This window comes from Leptodactylus fuscus, chromosome 3 (genome assembly GCF_031893055.1).
Source record: "Leptodactylus fuscus isolate aLepFus1 chromosome 3, aLepFus1.hap2, whole genome shotgun sequence".
NCBI classification, from domain to species: Eukaryota; Metazoa; Chordata; class Amphibia; order Anura; family Leptodactylidae; genus Leptodactylus; species Leptodactylus fuscus.
Window position 1 is genome coordinate 189,915,221 of NC_134267.1, and position 13,834 is coordinate 189,929,054.

Sequence of the window (13,834 nt, forward strand, 5' to 3'; positions counted from 1 at the left end):
GGATTACCTTTATTTAGGGGGGAATGTTACTCACCCAGCTCTTTGGGGCTCCATCTCGTCGGGATCCCTGTCAGCTTGCGATATGCACGAGCTGACTTTTTCCCATAGGAATGCATTGACCAGAGTTGATTGGCCGAATGCCAATATCATCTGTGTTCTCTTCCGGTCATACTTCTTATGACATTACATGGTGGACAGGCCATAAGACTGTGCCATATTCTTTTTATTAATGGTTTTATTTTATGTTTTTCAATGATTTTGTGTTGCTATATATTCCTGTGTTACAAAACCAGAGAAAGCGGTTTGTGGTATGGTGTTTCGTCCAAGGCGAGCGGCACTTTCCTGATGCATCACATCAGACTAGGCTTCTACTTCTGTCCTCTTCTTCTTCTCTTGGCAGAATCCTTATTGTACATTAATGAGGTTATCGATCTAAATACAGGAATGCAGATCACACTGATCATCTGTAATGTCCTCATAGTGTTGCCAAAAGGTGTTTCTCCATACCTATATGGGCACAGATATAGGGTGATCTACAAATCTCTCAGGTTGTTCTGCAAATTCAAGCACCACAGTCACGTAGCACCAGCTGACAGATACACTTGAGGGTTAATGGAAGATAAGTGACACAATACGGTGAAAAAAATAAGGCCAAGTTGTACGGATAGTCTCACAAGATAGGAGAGCCTACCAATACATATAGATAAGTTCAGAATCAGCATTGCAACAGTGGACACTTTCTCCATCATGAAACAGCCCACCTTATCCATTTATTGTAAAGCTACATTAGTAGGATCGAGACATCACTCTTCTTCCTATCTCATCTGAACAGGGGATAAGTATCTACAGCCCTATGAAAAAGTTTGGGCACCCCTATTAATCTTAATCATTTTTAGTTCTAAATATTTTGGTGTTTGCAACAGCCATTTCAGTTTGATATATCTAATAACTGATGGACACAGTAATATTTCAGGATTGAAATAAGGTTTATTGTACTAACAGAAAATGTGCAATATGCATTAAACCAAAATTTGACCGGTACAAAAGTATGGGCACCTCAACAGAAAAGTGACATTAATATTTAGTAGATCCTCCTTTTGCAAAGATAACAGCCTCTAGTCGCCTCCTGTAGTTTTTAATCAGTTCCTGGATCCTGGATGAAGGTATTTTGGGACCATCGTCTTTACAAAATAATTCAAGTTCAGTTAAGTTTGATGGTTGCCGAGCATGGACAGCCCGCTTCAAATCATCCCACAGATGTTCAATGATATTAAGGTCTGGGGACTGGGATGGCCATTCCAGAACATTGTAATTGTTCCTCTTCATGAATGCCTGAGTCGATTTGGAGCGGTATTTTGGATAATTGTCATGCTGAAATATCCATCCCCGGCGTAACTTCAACTTCGTCACTGATTCTTGAACATTATTCTCAAGAATCTGCTGATACTGAGTGGAATCCATGCGACCCTAAACTTTAACAAGATTCCCAGTGCCGGCATTGGCCACACAGCCCCAAAGCATGATGGAACCTCCACCAAATTTTACAGTGGGTAGCAAGTGTTTTCTTGGAATGCTGTTTTTTTTGGATGCCATGCATAACGCCTTTTTATATGACCAAACAACTCAATCTTTGTTTCATCAGTCCTGTTATGTCAGTCCAGGTAGCTGCAACGGGGCTAAGGAATAGCAGTAGGGAATCTCGCCCTATCCCGGTCCCTGCCTCACGGGTGTGGGTCGGCTGTACTCAGGCTAAGCCTGACCCCGACGGCTCCTCTCTCACTGATACCGTAGGCCTAGAGGGAAGTGGGAGAAGGAATGCCCTATAAGATCTCTAGGGACTGGAGACTAAAGGGGGTCACCCCTAACGAACAAGTGAAGCTGCTACTGACAGGGACTGACAAGGGTGTGCGCTGACTAACAACACAAGCAGCACACAGGAAAAATGTGGGAAAGGATTCCCCCAACCAATATGGGAAGGAACCTTACACTAGGAAACAAACACAGGGAAACTGAGTAGAAATCAAAGGATAAGGCAATTCACTCACACAGTCAATTATACACAGAGGGAGGATTGGTGAACACAGAAGGGAAAAAACACAAACCAACTCGTTCACCCAAACCTCCCAAAAACCAACCACGGAACTTCCTCTATCCAAGATAACCACCTACTCCTCCTGCTAAGGCCTAGCTCTGTAAAAGCGACACTCAGCACAGAACCATGGGAGGCATGGGTTTAAATACAGAGTAGAGACCACTCCTCCCAGGTGCAAATGGGAGGACAGACTAATCAACCAGGAAATAAAGCTGCCTACCAGCAGTGCGCGCGTGCAAGTCAGAAGGTGTGCACCAATACCCACGACAGGACAACCCCGCAGCGCCAGGATGCCACCCCAGACACTGCGCAGCCAAAAACTCCCCAGGTAAAAAAAATAGAAAGTAATGAACCTAAATACTCCTAACAAGTCCATAAGACCTTCTTCCAAAATGAAGCTGGCTTGTCCAAATGTGCTTTTGCATACCTCAGGCGACTCTGTTTGTGGTGTGCTTGCAGAAACGGCTTCTTTCTCATCATTCTCCCATACAGCTTCTCCTTGTGCAAAGTGCGCTGTATTGTTGACCGATGCACAGTGACAACATCTGCAGCAAGATGATGCTGCAGCTCTTTGGAGGTGGTCTGTGGATTGTCCTTGACTGTTCTCACAATTCTTCTTTGCCTTTCTGATATTTTTCTTGACCTTCCACTTCTGGGCTTAACAAGAACTGTCCCTGTGGTCTTCCATTTCCTTACTATGTTCATCATAGTGGAAACTGACAGGTTAAATCTCTGAGACAACTTTTTGTATCCTTCCCTTGAACAACTATGTTGAACAATCTTTGTTTTCAGATCATTTGAGAGTTGTTTTGAGTAGCCCATGATGCCACTCTTCAGAGGAGATTCAAATAGGAGAACAACTTGCAATTGGCCACCTTAAATACCTTTTCTCATGATTGGATACACCTGGCTATGAAGTTCAAAGCTCACTGAGGTTACAAAACCAATTTTGTGCTTCAGTAAGTCAGTGAAAAGTAGTTAGGAGTATTCAAATCAATAAAATGATAAGGGTACCAAAATTTTTGCATTGGTCAAATTTTGGTTTAATGCATATTGCACATTTTCTGTTAGTACAATAAACCTCATTTCCATCCTGAAATATTACTGTGTCCATCAGGTATTAGATATATCAAACTGAAATGGCTGCTGCAAACACCAAAATATTTAGAACTAAAAATTATTAAGATTAATAGGGGTGCCCAAACTTTTTCATAGGACTGTATATCTTTAAGTATATCTATATAAATATATACTATTAATGCACATTTTCCCATACATGTATTTGATATTGTTGTATATTGTCCAATGTAAGCATATATTTGTGTACATTACCCAATATAAATCTGATACCATTGGTAAATTTCCTGACATTTTCTGTACATTACTCACTGCAAGTCTGATATCTTCTGACATAGTCGACATTACCTTTACATTATCTATAGTATGTCTGATATTCAGCTCTTGTATTTGGACACACAGTGCATATAAAGAGTCTTATACGTATCCTATTCGATGAATACATAAACTTCTTGCTGTATATTTTTTGGTATAAGTCATTTTTGCTGCACTGCATGTATAGTGGCTACTTGTGGTCCCTGAGGAACCCTGCTTTTTTTTCAGGGGACACGCGTCATAGTGGGGAGGACAAGGATAGCACTTTGGAGTATATCATGGAGGAATTTATATATACCTTCATAGGCAAATGAAAACTATATTTTAACACTGTAGATTGTATGACTTCTTTTCTTACTGTGTTTGTGTTGTGAGAAATCATTCCATTTTGGCCTTTGCATGTTGGTAGTGAATAGGCCAGTATCTACGAAGTAGAGGTTACGTGAGGTGCAGCTACATTACGTATACTATACCTATAGCGTTAGTACAGTATATTCACATGAGAGATTATATCCTACTCCTTACATGACTTATGGGATAGTCCATGGTTTAATTCACAGTATATGTTGAATACATTTGACACATGTGAAACCTGGGTTCTATAGGACTCTCAGTTTATTGCTCCTTATATAAGGTTTAATGGTACATATATACAAAGAAACTGTAGTAAGATAAAGAAGCTCTATAATAAGGAGAAAAATTGGTACTTATAGGAAAAACAGATTTGTATATGGTAGGATCGCTTTTTGTTGGTGCATGATTTGCTAAATGAAAATGTATATATTGCAAAAATATTGTCATAAAAATAAAGTATACATGACGACATGCTGAACAGATTGCAATGATAGACTTTTTAATTCCGTGATTTAAAGGGAACCTGTCAGTATATTCATTCTCTCATAACCATAAAATACCAACAGGCTCTCATATATTCTGTCTTGGCTATTATTCCTAGATTATGCTAATAGATTTTTTGAAGACCATGTATTGATGTACAGGGAGCTACCTTCCAAAAGGTGGCAATAGAGCAAGCTCCTCTTTTCCACCAAGGAGGTTTTATTTGCATTTGTTTTATTTAGCCATTTAGGCTAAAGCCCCATGTTGCAGAAACACAGATCATTGTTGTTGCGGTTTTTTAAGCCAAAGCCAGAAGTGGATTGAGCAGAAGGGAGAAGTATAAGAACTTCCTATTAGAGATGAGCGAACACTATTCGAAACAGCCGTTTCGAATAGCACGCTCCCATAGAAGTGAATGGACATAGCCAGCACGTGGGGGGGTTAAGCGGCTGGCCACCGGCAAAGTCAGCGTGCCGGCCGCTTCCATTCATTTCTATGGGAGCGTGCTATTCGGAACGGCTGTTCCGAATAGTGTTCGCTCATCTCTACTTCCTATATATTTCCCATTCCTTTTGTAGCCATTCTTGGCAATAAGCAAGCTCAGACACGCAGCCCAGCAGAGGACACATCAGATTCATGACAAGCTAAGCTTGCCTGACATGTATATATGTATAGGGAGAGGGCTGTCAATCAGGTGTCTTGTGTAAAACTATGTGTTCTCTACAATTCTGCAGAATAATAGATATTTCCTTGTAATGTCAGAGACTATATTTCATGCTGCGCAAGTTCCCGTAAGGCTAAGACCCCACGTTACGGACACTCAGCTTTTTTGTTGCAGATTTTACTTCAATTTATGAACCAAAGCCAAGATGGCTATAAAAGGAAATATCTAGGAAGTTCCTATACTTCTCCCTTCTGCTCAATCCACTCCTGGCTTTAGCTAAAAAAAACACAGCAAAATCTACAACAAAAAAAGCTGCGTCTCCGCAACGTGGGGCCTAAGCCTTAAATGGGTTTTGCCTTTTTAAAATAACATATATATTGCAGTTATTACTGTAAGGCTAAGGCCCCACGTTGCGGAAATGCAGCTATTTTGTTGCAGTTTTGTGAGCCAAACTCAGTAGTGGATTGAGCAGAAGGTAGAAGTATAAGAACTTGCTATATATTTCCTATTCCTTTTGTAGCCATTGTAGCATACAAAATCTGCAACAAAAATGCTGCAGTTCCGCACTGTGGGGCTTCAGTCTAAATTGTTATTACTAGAAGAATTTACAATCTGTTTAGTTGATATATATGGTAGGTGGTCAGCATTAGCTGCTGGAAAGGGCAAGGGGGTACATATACTATAGTGTGATTTTTATTGCATCTATATAATCTGCATGATAAGTAATGTATATGTTCATTTGTACAGTCGGATGTTTTAAAAAAGTGCTGGTTGTCAGAACAACAATATTATATTTGATTGTTTTAAAATAAGTTCTCATTTACACTAGTGTATTACAGCAATATACAACCTCAGACTTGTAATACACCACCCTTAAAAGTCTGTGGGGCTTACTGTGTATCTCCACATTTATTTATATGTATTTTAGTTTTTGTATTTATTTTGTTGGATTAAGTATGAATCCCAGAGAAAAAAAAACATACAATTTTACCTGTTAGTCTACTTAGAGAAGCACTGCTTGTAGTGGAGAGGACTATGTAATGTAGCGCCCTATAGAGGCAGCACACAGTAGTGCAGGGATTGTCTACAACTTTATAGTACAAGGTTGCAGGGCCTTGCCTTCAGGTAGGCTCTGTACACACAATCCTTCTGCCAAGCATTGTTTTCCCTATTCAGCCTTATATGAGACTAGCTTCTGTCCGCGACTTCGTCTGCTAGTTGTTGTTGGCGCTCTGCTCCATCTGTGTATATGGGCAGTATACCTAGGTGTGCCTAGCTGAGCCTTGTGAGGAGCCGCATCGGGAACTACGACTGAACGTATGGCAGTCCAGAGGTAGTGCCGCTCATAGTGCAGGAGATACCGCAACAACAGCAGCTATTTCAGCTGGAAAGGGCCACGACCCAGAGTTTCTGATACAATGCTACTTTATTCACTGACATCTATATTAACTTCACTCAAGGTGGGGAAGTATGTTGTCAGATACCCTGAATAAAATGTAAGTCTGATCACTGGGAACCCACTTAAGCCTGTTTTATGGTATTTTCTAGTTACCATAATGAAGTCTGTAGGTATAATTGACATGCTGTGATTTCCAAAACCACGCCGGTTTTTGAAATTGTGGTACGTCCGCACCACGGTTTTTATCGCAAAGTGGGAATGGGATTCGCTAGAATCCCTTTCACTTTGCCATTACTGTAAAACGCCGTGAATTTCCTGCGGCATTTCCGTCACATGGGGTCCCGTTCTAAAAGTCAAAGACCACACCTTAAGCTTCTAGCGTTACTCCTGTTCACAGTATGTGTGTGGTATTGCAGCTCAGCCCCATCCAATCAATGAAAGTGACCTGCTGTCCCACATCCCTTCCTATAGACAGGTGTGGTGCCATTTCTGAAAGAAAGCAGCCAGGTTATTGTAATCCAGGAAAACCCTTATAATAAATTGTCTATTCATCCTTTGATCTATTAAGTTCTGTAAAGAATTATAGAAAGACTCAGGAACACTATTTTTTTTTTTTTTGACTGACTTCTTTATTAACGTCAGTCAAGTTTTTGTGGGAGGAAACCGGAGTACCCGGAGAAAACCCACGCAAGCACGGGGAGAACATACAAACTCACTGCAGGTATTGCCCTTGGATGGATTCTCACCCACCCAGGACTCCAGCTCTGCAAGCAAGCAGTAAGCACTGAGCCACCGTGCTTGCCCATGTCGCAGATCAAATCCTCATATGGTGGCCTTCATGTCTTGCAGGAGAGTTTTCACCTCTAGTGGCAGCCATGATGGTGGAGCTAGTCTAAGGGATGAAGAGAAGAGGATTAACATTATCACAGAGGCAGTGTGTTATTCATAGCAGAAGTGAGCCATGCAAATCTTGCAAGACACAGACTGCTCTGCAGATATTACAAAGATGCTGGATTTCACATTTGTGACTATAGAACCAATGAGAATCCAAGGCAGGGCTCTATAGTAATTCTGCAGGAGAATTGAGAGGACAATGGAGATATTCTGTACTCACCTTCAGACTCCGTTTCTGCCTCCTTGCGGTCCCTCTCAATAAAGTGGGCGTTGACCAAAAAGAAGGCTCCTCCAATAGCTTCCATGAATGCACATGTCAGGAGGGCGTATTTCAGGCTGCGGTACCTTGATAGAGTTGTTTCCGCCGCTGCTCCATGGATTAGGTCAGATATCTGAGGATGAGAGGTGATACATATTTGATTAATAATACATGTATAGTTAGTAAAGAGCAAAAATACAAAAAAGCATAAAGGATTTTTCCAACAGTAACTGCTATGTGCTTGTTAGGAACTCTGGTGGCCAGACAAATATGTGGTAGCAGAAGCGCTGCACCGTATATAGAGGAGGAGCTTCCATCCTACAGACTATGAGCAGCCCCAGTATTACACAATGGCTGGAGCTGGAGACGTGCGGCATCCACCTGGAGCAGATAATCTAATATATAGCACCAGAAGGTTTTGTCTTTGGTGTTCTACTGTCAGACTTGCAAGTTACAACTAGTTTGTTTCAACAATAATTTCTATGTGTGTATATTCTGTGTGGGTGTTGTATGTGGGCTGTACAGGTGCTGTGTGTATACTGTTGTTTCAATGCTGTACATGTACTATATATGTACTTTGTGAGTGCTCACTGTATACATGGAGGGAGGTAGAAAAATTCAGCTTTAGGATAAGGCGCACATTACAGAAACACAAAGCCAGGAGTGGATTGAGCAAAAGTACAAAGTACAATTACTTTCTATATTTTTGCAATTCCTTTCATTGCCAGTCTTGGCTTTGGCAAAAAAAAAGCGGCAAAATCTGCAACAAAAAAAGCTGCATTTCTGCAACCTGGGCCTCATACTTACACAGGGAACCAGTGAGGTAATAGTGATGTGTATATACAACATTCAGGAAATAATATGTAACAACTACTTACAAATCCAATGAGGTAGGGGCTCCCGACATCGCCCAGCAGGTGGGCCACAGTAACTTGCACAGCCCCTGCTGTAGCTCTTCTTGTAGGAGGAACCACTGACTGAAATAAAAGAATATTGTGAGTAGGCCGAAGGGAATCATTGAAACCAAAACAAGAGCCATTGTACAAAGTGACCACATAGTATAATGACAAAATATTAAAAACATAAAAATTAAACCTCCCAATCTACCGGGAAGGAGCATCTGATGGGTAACGGAGGGAAGACAGAAGAACGGCTAAAATATCATTTCATGGCTTGTTAGAACTCACCAGGAGGATTTCTGCCACAAGGGCCCAGTTGAATGTGAGGAATGTCTCTCCAATGAATATGAAGACCTGCAGAAGTGAAACATTTGGGGAATTAATATAGGCCACAATACAAGTGCTGGAACGTGTAAGTACAAAACTACACCTGTCCACAGCCAGTATACTGTACAAAGGAATAAATAGATCCAGAATCCAATAAGTGGATGACAACAATCTATAGCTCAGGTACTTACATAAGTGGCCACAAGACTAATGTCTGCCAGAACCAGGGCCAAGAACAGGAAAGGGGCGGAGCATAGCAGGCCACACGCACAGACCAACGGGTCTGCACGGGGATTGGTTTTTCTATATTTTTTGCTGATCTCCACCCCTGCTAGAACTCCAAGGATGCCGGAGATGACTGTAAGCACGCCAAATATCAGACTGCAAAGAGAAGTGTTTATAGAGGTTAGTAAAGAAGGTTCAAGAAATTGCAAGACAACCTTGTTTAATAAGGCGCAGTATGATGAAAGCTTCATCTAATGTATCTTCAAGGAAGACACTAAACAGAAGTCATTCCACAGCGCCGGAAGAAGAAATGCATACCTGTCATTATAGGTGCACGTTCCAGTCTGACAAGGCTCCTTCTCTAGTAAGAGGCTTCGTGCACGTGTCAGAAAAGAAGGAGCCCAGAGACCTATGGCGCCGGCTACAAACGCTACAGTCGCACATCCGAGAGTGGAAAACAAGAAACTACGACTGTAGAGAGGGAAAAAAAGAAGGATTTAATAATCATAAAAAACACACGGAGGATCGCTGCCGACATCCACTACACAGAAAACACCTACTTTTTGAATAGTTTCTTCACATCCGAAATCCAGTTATTGGAGCTGACGGATTTGTTTTTGTTCTTCCCGTCTGCGGCTCCTCTTGGCGGTTCTTTCACAAAGATAAGTAGTAGCAGGACAGCAATGACGCCCAGACCAGGGGTAACCTGCGTGGTGGAGGAAGAAGACATTGTATGTTACATAGATAGATAGATAGATAGATAGATAGATAGATAGATAGATAGATAGATAGATACGGGATATATATAGTGGGATCATCACAAAGTGGAAGCAACCAGGGACAAGTTTAGGAAATAGATTATAGTCTTTTACTTACCCGGAAGGCCCAGTGCCAGTCACCACCTGCTGCACTGACTACTTTGGAGCCGATAATATATCCGAGGCCACTGTAAGAGAAATGAAGTCGTTATAATTTCTAGATCATCTGGTCATAAGTTCTCCACAAAGTCTGTATATTTACACAGGATACTCACCAGCCTACAGGTATAGTCAGGTAGAAAATTGAAAACATGCGACTACGCTGGTCTGCCACAAAGAGGTCAGCAATAACAGAGGGGGCAACGGTGGAGAAACTTGCCTCTCCGACCCCTACCAATGCTCTCATTGCCAGGAGGAGCAGGAAATACTGTAAAAAAATGAAAATGGGACAGAAAAAAAATTTGTAAGTTTTTGTGAAATTTTTTATTTTTTTGCCTGCATGGCAAGTGTACCTGGTCATAGAGAGATATAGTAGCTGAGATTTATATCTTTACCTGATTGGGAACGAATGAGATGCTCAGGGTCATAATGGACCAGAATAAGGTTCCTGCGCACATTATGTATTTCCTATTCCAGCGGTCGCCCATATAGCCAAAGACCGGACCAAACAGCATATAGCTGGCGATGAATACTAAAGGGGAGAGAAGGAGAAGAAGTATCAGGACAATGTGTCAGCGGAACAAGTTATTGCTTAAGGACATTGTTAGTACATTAACTCCTGTATTTAATCCCTCCTGTCCAGATAACAAGAAAGATTTTCAGGCAGCCATTTTCTGAACTACACCAATAGGGATCCATATTCACATTCTTATTCTTCTGTGATGTCATAAGAATTCCGTGAATAGATTGACCGACAACTCTGGAATATTGGTTTAGTCCTGACAATGGCGGTTTCCAGGGGATTTACAGAATATAATTCTATGGTAAAATATACCTGTATGTAACAAGCCGGATACACTGTCGCTCATATTGAAGGCTTTTTGAAGGTCCGGTAGCACCCCTGTCACATGGAAAGAGAGAGGACAATCATTATACACTATGACTGATCTGTGCTAATAGGTGGGCACAGTAACAGGCACAAAGATCATTACATTTGGTAAGAATCCCAGGCCAGGGGTGACCTATTCTAGACACCACATTGCTATGGGCCTGATAAATCTCACCACCAGAAGTAATACCGTTTATCCCCTCCCCCACTTACCTGAGGCGCTGAAGCGTTCAATGTAATGTATAAGGCTTACGAAGGACATAATCACTACGGTGATGACGGAGCGCATGTAGGAGACTCCAGTCAGCGCATGAGTGTCCTGCGGTTCAGAGCAATAGCCTTTTTCTTCATCCATTTCATGTGAATGAGTGCCTATTTGTTTTTCCTCATCCACATTCTCCATCAGTAATGGAGTTGTGGGTTCGCCATCATGGAGAGACGCCATATTTACAGGCCTGAGTCTATAAATACTAGAGAGACACAACATGGAAAAAGATTAGACGACATTTCATTCCTATTAATCTAGTTTATTTCACATAATGCAGATTCTGATAGTCCAGAGCAGAACCACGACATAACCTGGGCTATCAGAAAATCAGAAGGCGTTGCTTTATGTTACAGTTTTTGATGGAGCTGTCTTCCCAAAGGATTCCTGAAGCTACCAGGTCCTATGAATTTCACTACCTTATGATATATTTGTACCTGTGCTATTATTCACATCATGGCCCTGAGCTGCAGGAGATGACCACACAGCAGCGCTCAGAAATCTGTGGCCATTCAGTCAGTATTGGACTACTGGTTCCAGTATCCCCACCCCAGCTAGATACCCTAAAACTTTTAGTTGTTCAGCATTTGGATCCCCCCAATCCCATCACTGTCTTCTGATCACTGTGACGTATCAATAGTATAGGTTGAAACTTACCGTGTTCTCCAGTAAAGGGCGTTTGAATTCTCGCGCGTGTAGCTTTCTAGCAGAGTTTTGCAACACAACTAGCATTCACGATACACAAGAGAAAAGAGAATGTGGTCAGGTCCTTCTCCTGTTTTACAGGCAGGAGCTGATTGTGACATCATCAGCCGGGTTCTAAGCCGTTGTGATGTCATCAATTTTTTTTTTTTTTATCAATTCTTTATTTATAACAGAGCAATTACAAAATAGAGTGACAATTCTTAATAGGCTAATTCTATGGAACCATTGCATATTGATGCCCTGGCTCCACTTGTGTAACCTGTCTCTTCATTAGAAGTGGCCTTAAGAAAAAAAAAAAAAGAGTTAAAATTAAAATGATACATTGGCACCTGTTCATAAATATATACATTAGTAATAGTGAACCCCTTGGCGCTGTGCACACATAGATGTGTGATCCTGTAATCTAGAGTTTACATCTCTGTGATCACAGGGCACATCTGTTGAGATTGATAATCGACACCTATATAACCATTTCACCCTTGTGAAGCCATAACAGAGTTGAAGCGGATGGGTTTAACCTCCTCCCGACCGTCCACTGTATGTAAATGTCGCCGCTTGCTGGGTTATTTGCAGCACCAATATTTATAAACAGACCCTACTAAGTTGGGGATTGGGGCTGTGTGAACACAGTGCTAATAGCTGCTGGTGTCCACAGAGACATGATCAGGACCTGATAGATTTAGGTTCCAATCATGTAGCCATCATATCAGGGAAAGTTTGTTATTGCATATCAGCAACCACTCACCCGCGGGCAGCATTTGGAGTGGGTGTTAACTGTATCTGACAGCTAACACCCGACTCCATAACCTCTGGTCGGAACTAAGTTCCAATCAGGGGTTTTAACCCCTTGGATGCCACGGCCAGTGACCCCAGGCTGCGAGTAGCCCCGAGATATGCCTGGTTGACCCTGCAGACAATCAGCCTATGCAGACTTTTACCATAGACTGTAATACACCTGAATTGCAGTCTATAGTAGTGAAACAGCGATGCTCTGATCGCTGACTCAGGTGTCCTTAAGGGAAAAATTTTAAAAAAATATTTTAAAAAAGTACAAAAAAATTTAATAAAGTCTGTGAAATAAATAAATAAATAAAGCCCCCAAATTCCCTTTATCAAATGAGTTATATAAAACAAAAACCTAAAAATTAATACAAAAACAATACATATTTGTTATGTCTGCTATGTCTGCACATAGATTTACAAGTGCCAATAAAAACAAGTCAACTCATACATTTTACATAAAAACATCAAGCATTACAGTATAAAATGGGTACATGGTGGCTTATATATTGGAGTTCCCTGACATACCACTTCTTTATTAGGGGGCAGTTCCTTTTTTTGTCAAGTAGGTAATATAAATACATTTCACTAAAACCTAAGCGTAAAACATCAGCAGTGGGTAAAACATCTTTCTTAAAAAGCAAGACGTTCCTGGCCTTCCAAAGTGCAGTTTTTACGCAGTTCATAGTCTTCCATGCCATGGCCTTCTGGGATTGCGATGTGCAGTTGAAAAGTCCAAATAAAACCACTTCAAATGACAAGTCCGTTATATCCGCCATCTTCGTTAGTAGAGGGAGTATTTTTCTCCATAGTCCTTTAGCAAAGTCACAGTCCCACAATATGTGCAGTACAGTTTCGTCAGCCTGGCAGCCCTCCCTCGGGCAGATGGCGGTTGTTGCATACCCTCTTCTATGTTGGAAGGCCCGGCATGGAAGGCATTCATGTACACAGCTCCAGGCCAGGTCCATCTGCTGGTTAGAAAGAGGGAAACAGTTAGTCATTTTCCATATCTGCTTGGTTTGCGTTTCATTAAAATTCCCAACAGGTAGCATGGTTTCCCTCTGTCTAAGGGCCCCTTCACACGGAGTAAACGCGCCGCGCATTGTGGCGCGTTTACGGCGCGTGTACGCCGCGTTTTTTTACGGTGCGCGATTACGCTGCGTTAACGTCAGATTCGATCGAATATCAGGCCATTCGGAATATTCGATTACAATCGAATACTAGGCCGCAAACGCAGTAAAAATTCGTATCCCCTCCCACCTTCCCTGGCGTGTTTTTTGCAACAATAAC

General features: G+C 41.6%; 1 protein-coding gene across 1 annotated transcript; it reads right to left on the bottom strand.

The window, feature by feature from the left end:
* Positions 1 to 7,323: 7,323 nt before the first annotated feature.
* LOC142198545 (protein spinster homolog 1-like) lies at positions 7,324 to 13,323 on the bottom strand. The gene is made up of 13 exons (XM_075269577.1): positions 13,073 to 13,323; positions 11,008 to 11,264; positions 10,741 to 10,806; positions 10,301 to 10,437; positions 10,022 to 10,173; positions 9,865 to 9,934; positions 9,549 to 9,694; positions 9,307 to 9,459; positions 8,955 to 9,144; positions 8,725 to 8,790; positions 8,416 to 8,514; positions 7,499 to 7,670; positions 7,324 to 7,412 (listed from the first exon to the last, which is right to left on the bottom strand). Exons 1-13 carry the CDS (start codon positions 13,321 to 13,323, stop codon positions 7,324 to 7,326), a joined length of 1,848 nt encoding a protein of 615 aa, XP_075125678.1.
* Positions 13,324 to 13,834: the final 511 nt, after the last annotated feature.

What these genes read in the sequence shown, in the direction of transcription:
- LOC142198545 (XM_075269577.1), bottom strand. Translation starts at nt 13,323, where the DNA reads ATGGCGGATATAACGGACTTGTCATTTGAAGTGGTTTTATTTGGACTT. An exon ending in ACGTGCACCTATAATGACAG is followed by an intron (nt 9,145 to 9,306) that starts GTATGCATTTCT and finishes TTCTCTTTGCAG; the next exon opens with TCTGATATTTGGCGTGCTTA. An exon ending in GCCCCTACCTCATTGGATTT is followed by an intron (nt 7,671 to 8,415) that starts GTAAGTAGTTGT and finishes TCTCATCCTCAG; the next exon opens with ATATCTGACCTAATCCATGG.